The sequence below is a fragment of the Acanthisitta chloris genome, unplaced genomic scaffold (genome assembly GCF_000695815.1).
Source record: "Acanthisitta chloris isolate BGI_N310 unplaced genomic scaffold, ASM69581v1 scaffold7543, whole genome shotgun sequence".
Taxonomy (NCBI): Eukaryota; Metazoa; Chordata; class Aves; order Passeriformes; family Acanthisittidae; genus Acanthisitta; species Acanthisitta chloris.
This window is the reverse complement of record NW_008663192.1, coordinates 72291-78297: the sequence shown is the minus strand read 5'-3', so window position 1 is coordinate 78297 and position 6007 is coordinate 72291. Positions and strand designations below refer to the sequence as shown.

General features: G+C 37.0%; 1 protein-coding gene across 1 annotated transcript in view; it reads left to right on the top strand.

Moving 5' to 3' along the window:
• LOC103798630 (thrombospondin type-1 domain-containing protein 7A-like) overlaps positions 1-6007 on the top strand; it is a gene marked incomplete at both ends in the record, with an annotated part of 86284 nt that overhangs the window by 10411 nt on the left and 69866 nt on the right. The window contains 1 exon segment of the mRNA XM_009070905.1: positions 5465-5713. Within this exon segment, the coding sequence (XP_009069153.1) occupies positions 5465-5713 (249 nt within the window).

Here is a 6007-nt window from a genome sequence, read left to right as displayed (position 1 = left end):
ACCTTCTGATATGATACTCAGTATGGGTTTCTTCCAGGCAGTTAGCCTAGTGTTTGATTATATCTCCTTCAATACTCTCAAGTTTTTAATTCGTTCATTCAATCTTGTGTGTTCAAAACGTAATTGGATTATGTCAGTGGTGTTTTGCTTTGGAGGGTACAAACAGAACTTATATTTTTTGCTGACCATCAAATAGCCTTCTTCAAAAAGAATAATTAAGTTCTTTCCCAAAAGGTGCTGGGATTGAAATCCCCAGCAGACAGAACAGGTTCTGACTTCACAACCCTTCCTGATCAAGAAGGCCATGTGATATCTAATCACTGTGACACTACTTAGCACGAGAGAGTCAAGGGGAGGAAGAATGCCACTTGTTCTTAGGATTTTTGTGTGATGTCTGGCAATATAGATGCCTGTTGAGTGTCTCTTAATAATGCTGGCTGCGCTGAACTGTTTGATTTGGAGGCATCTGCTTTCCACACCAGGGCTGAGGGTAGGACAGTCATGCCAGGACCAGAGCAGCATGGACAGATCTGTAGGTGCATATACAGAGAACATTAGAGGCACAGGAGCCAAGGGCCTGTGAACATAATCCTCTACCACACCAAATAGTGGCCCAGGATTGAAAGATCATGATTTTCAATTTATAGGTAAAATTTCACATAAGTCCTTTTCAGTCAAGCCCTAAGAGATGGCTTTTGTTTCTTGAGAGTGCCAGAAGTTTATGCTGGCATCAGTCTCCTGAACCATAGCCATCTTATTAATTTCAGAACAATGGAAATCTCTATATGTAATCAATTGGAAAATCAGCTAAAGAAAAAAATAGATATGAGAATTCCAGGAGAATGCATATAGAGAAAGAAAGTAAGGAGTAATAGCTGTGAAAATTTCATTAATGAAAACCAAAGCTGAATTTTGATAGCAGTGAAGGAATACAGGGAAAATAATACAGACAAAAATTATTGAAGTGACTATTTGGCTTGCATTAACCTTCTCAATTGGGTTCCATTACTCTACATTATAGTAAGAAATACTAAATAGGAGTTCTTGTTAAATATCAGCACTTGGTGAATGAATTGAATTTATTGTAAAGGACATATTCTCCACTGTACAACTTTAGATTTAAATTGCAAACCTCACATTGGTGCTCTACTGCATTTGAATGTGAAGAGCAGCTGTACTGGGAAAACAACAAATCAATCTTCAAAACTGTGTCTCCTTAATATGTTGTATATGTGACTCCTATTTCCATTAAGTTATAGATTGTCCAGATATAGTAATGTGCAGTTATTTTTGGACTGTCCTCAGAATGAATTTTGAATAGCCCTCAAATCCAGGCCAGTTTTACACCTCAAAGTTGCACACACAGTAGAAAGGATCTGTAGTTGCAGGATATAACTGTGTTCAAATAGAACAAGACTAAGTGAAAGAGGACTCTTGGACCTTACAAAGAGACAGTCAAGGAAAGATCTTTTAGAAGTCTCTAAGCTCACAAATGCCACAGAGCAAGTGAATAGAGTATGGTTATGCAAGCCCTGAACCCAGAAAATGAAATTAACAGAGCTGTTTTAAAGCAAAAATAACTATCTACAGTTATTGGTGAGCAAAATGTTGCATCACTCATTGTTTCCAAGATGATGTAGGTAGTAAAATCCTGTCTCAGTTCAGAAAGCATTTATACTAGTTCATGGAGGAGAACTCCGAAGGACTTTTCAGTGCAAAGTTATAGTTTGTGTGTTCAGAAGTCTGTAAGCCATGGTTTGCTGGAAAAACAGAGGTATCTTGGGAAATTTTTGACTGAATATTTGCTGTCTTTCCATTTTTGCCTGCTATTTGCTACTGCCAAAGCAAGTTTCAGACTGCATGGATTATTAGTTAGAACCTCGCAGCCATTCTGATGCTGCTCTTCATCTTCTCTCATTAAGTCTTCCTTCTAATTATCTGTCCAATATGATATGGATGAAACACCAGCAAAAGTAGAAAATGTCTAAGTTGTCCAAGTAAGTTATGTATGGAATATGCTAATGCAGTAAAAAGAGTCCTACTGCCTAGTTGAAAACCTGTTTATTTTTTCTAATAATTCTGCATAAATTTAGATATCAGCCCTACCCTCATGCATTGCCATACTTTTGGCTTTAGGCATACATTATGCACAGCTTTATGTATTGGAAAAAAATTAAAAGAAGCAAAAGAATTTTTCCCTTGTTGAATTTGTAGAGGAGGAAATTCCAATGGTTTCTTCCGAGACTTTTCTACACAACTTAAAAGGCAAATTTTGAGACTGAGATTACAGACACTTAGACAGGTCATTGACATATAAAATCAAGTTGTCCTGATTGTTTAAAATTGTAAAAGCATTGTTCAGTCTCTAATAGAAATTTCAACACCTCAGAAAGAATTGTTTTATCTTTTGACTAGTCTAATTTTGTCACACATTTAAAAGCTCATCTTTCACTGAAGAGACTGCTTTCAACTGCACAACTTGCTCGTTTTTGCACAGGCACTATGGTGTAATTTGCTCCAGGCTTGTGCCTCAACCTTTGTTCTCCATGTGTCTATAGTCTTAATTATCCCATAAATTACTTTGAAATCCCCAGGCATAACCTTCCTATCCAAAGCGATATTTAGTTTTTATTTATTGCTGTAGGAGCAAAAATGAGGCTATGGAACGTGAGTAGGCACAAATTCCTGACCACACGTCCAGAAGAGGTTGAACAGCAATTATGTTCTATAGGTTGTCCTTCAAACCAGCACTGCCGTTTTCTTAAGTTCTTTAATCTAAGTCTTTGAGGTTAGGAATAGGTTTAATGTTGTCTTAACAGCAATAGGGACCATTGATCTCCTGTGATGTTATGTTTTGTCTTGTTTGGGATTGCCTTCACTTTCCATTGTTGTCTTTTAAGTGCTTATATACCTTAAACTTCAGTTCCCTACTATATCTATCTGTTGCCTGAACTGGTACTTTCTCAAACCACTGTTTCTCTAACTTGTTCAGAGCAAACCAGGTGTTTAAAGAAGAAACAGCAACTAATTTTCTTGTGCAACACTTCTTTTGCTAATAAATAGGCAGATGGAGAGATAGATAGATAGATACTCTTTCTTCACTACTAGACGAGAGAGTCTCTACCCTCTCACAAGATAATATGACTGTATGTATGACAATAAAGAGGTTTTTTGCTGGTGACTTCCAATATCAGGTTTTGAACTTGAACTCTGTCAGGCTTGGTGCTGTGACTGCTTCCCTCGGGAGCTTGTTCCAGTGCGCAACCGCCCTCTGGGTGAAGAACCTTTTTCTAATATCTAACCTAAACCTACCCTGACACAACTTCAGGCCATTCCCTCAAGTCCTGTCACTGGTTGGCAGAGAGAAGTTACTTGTTGGTATTTATGCAGTACTTGCATGATTTTAATAAGCAAGTAAGAAAATAAATATCTTCCCTCCTCACCGAAGCTACTTTGTGGTGGGAATTTTGTGCATGTTCCTTGGCAATATGTGTCTATAATTAATCCCAGCCCCAGTTGCAGTGTGAGTGAAGAGGTTAGTTTTGTCTGCTCTCAAAGGTGTTACATGGCATAGGAACTTGGTATATGAGGATGTTTCATCTGCTTACAGAAGAATTTGCAAATACTGCCCATGTTAGAATCCATAAGGAATATATCTTTTCTCAGGTCATTAAAATGTGTCTTTATAAGATAAATGAGTCTATATGTTTTGTCAAAGGTGCAATAGCTGATACATTGATTTTGACAGTACTGTGGTCCTATGCCAGATGGGGCTACATGTAGGTGAAAAGGTCCATTATAAAAGAACAATTTTCTCAAAACCTTTGAATGTCTTTCACCCCAAACAGGGTGTAGTTTCTGTCCTTAAGCAGAATAAATGTTGACTATCATATATTAGGTTTTCTCCCCCACCACCACCTTTGACATAAGAACATTAGAAAACTCCTATTGAGTAATCCCTTCTGGTCTGTCAAGCCCAGCAATATTTCCTCCTTATTGTCTCCAGCAATGGTAGAGGGAGATGCTATTTGAAGACCAAATGTATGAGTCCTGGCTGCCTGTTGCAGTCCATTTCTCCAATATCCAAAGTAAATGTATTAGGGATGGTGCCTACTGTATCACTGCTTAGTCGTTTTAGTATCCATATGTAGACCTACAGCCCTCAAATTTGTTAACCTCTGTTTGAACATGCTGACACTGTCTGTCTCCATAACTAGACTTTTCTGTTAGTGACGCGCAGAATAGATCTGCCTCTTGGGTATGGAAGTGCTTTCATTAATTGTGTTTTTAAATCTTCTATTAGTCTCATCAAGTTTCCCTACTTCTAGTGTTACAATTTTTTTTTAATAGCAGTTCAGCACAATGTTGGATATATGGGTAGGGCAAAATAGTTACCAATCTTCATTCTTCTGTGTTATTTTGTATTCTTTTAAAAGAAAAAAATGAGCCTTTGTTGTATTGTTTATAGGACTGGTACTGAACAGCGCATTTCATTGTGCCATCTGCAGTGCCAGTAAATCTTTTTCCTGACTGTTTAACTACATCAGGAGCCAGATTTTTATTCCAAAACAGACATGATAAGAAAATAAAATTTAAAAAATCTGTGTTGCAATTATAATTAAGGAGATAAAGTTAGGTTCACATTGACTGTAGTTTATCTTCTTTATTGCTCATTTTTCTGTTGTGAATCAAGCTATTGAGTAGAAATGTTAGTTTCTAGTTAGAATATAACATTTAAATTGCAGAGGGATTTAGAGGGAGAAAATCTTGCCGGCAACCTGTGTAGTATGTGAATGAAGCACTCAGATGGAGAATGGAAATTAAATGATGGCCTTCATAACGAACAGGAAATTAAGGCTATGGGTTCACTGTAGCAGGGAAGACTTCTCTTTAGGGTAGAGATCTGTCCCTGTTTAGACCATGAGACATCACTGTGGCAATATACCAGCTGTTAAAAAAGTAAATTGTTAGTGACCAAGCATTCAATATATTTGAAATTGGTTTTTTTAAACAATTTGTTGTCCGGAAATTAAGAGAAGGTGACATTGAGCACTTAGTTCTCTTCAAAAACATCTTATAGTCATCTCAGTTATTGATCCTCACTTCCTTTATGTTCCAAGAACAAAAACTGAGTATACTTAAAGAAGTAGAAACAGTGAAAAATTGATTTATTTCCTCTGTTGCACTTATATATATGTATAAAGATTTATATTTTAATTTTGATCACAGATATGGCAACACTGGTGATTTTTTAGCTATAGCAAATCTTACATATCTGATTTGAGCCACTTTAGCCAAAAGCCCTTTTGCCTGACTTCTTAGGATCAAATACATGTGGACTGAAACTTAACAGCTTTAAAAAATTTTTCTAACTTTCATCTTGCAATGGACATCACTTTTTTGTAGGAGTTCATAACTGTCTGAGAATGTGTGTGCTGAAAATTGTAATGCTCTCTTATTACAGCTTCTGCAAACAGGACAAGCTGCCCATTACATTCCAGTCCTGTGTGATCACGAAGGAGTGCCAGGTGTCAGAGTGGTCAGAATGGACTCCCTGCTCCAAAACCTGCTTTGACATGACAACCCCTAAAGGGAATCGTACAAGATCACGGATCATTAAACAGCTTCCTGTTGGCAGTGAAAGTGAATGCCCACAACTAGAAGAAACAGAACAGTGTGTTTCTCAAGGAGATGGTGTGGCACCATGCATTACGTAAGTTGGTTCATTTCAGTGCTCCCCGTACTAAAATGAACAATTTCAATTAAGCTTACAGGGCTGGTGATGGAATATCAAGCAAATCATTATTAAATAAATTATAGATATGATTTTACCTGGTTTTTATCCTGTGCTTATTCAGTGTTCTTCTTGAAAGCCCGAAGTCTGCAAATAGGTACTGTTATAGTGAAACCAGTTCCTTCTCTAAATACAGGAAAAATAATTCATTTTAGTTTTTGAAAGATAATATTTGTGAATATGCAGGCTCAGACAAGATGATAATAAATTAAT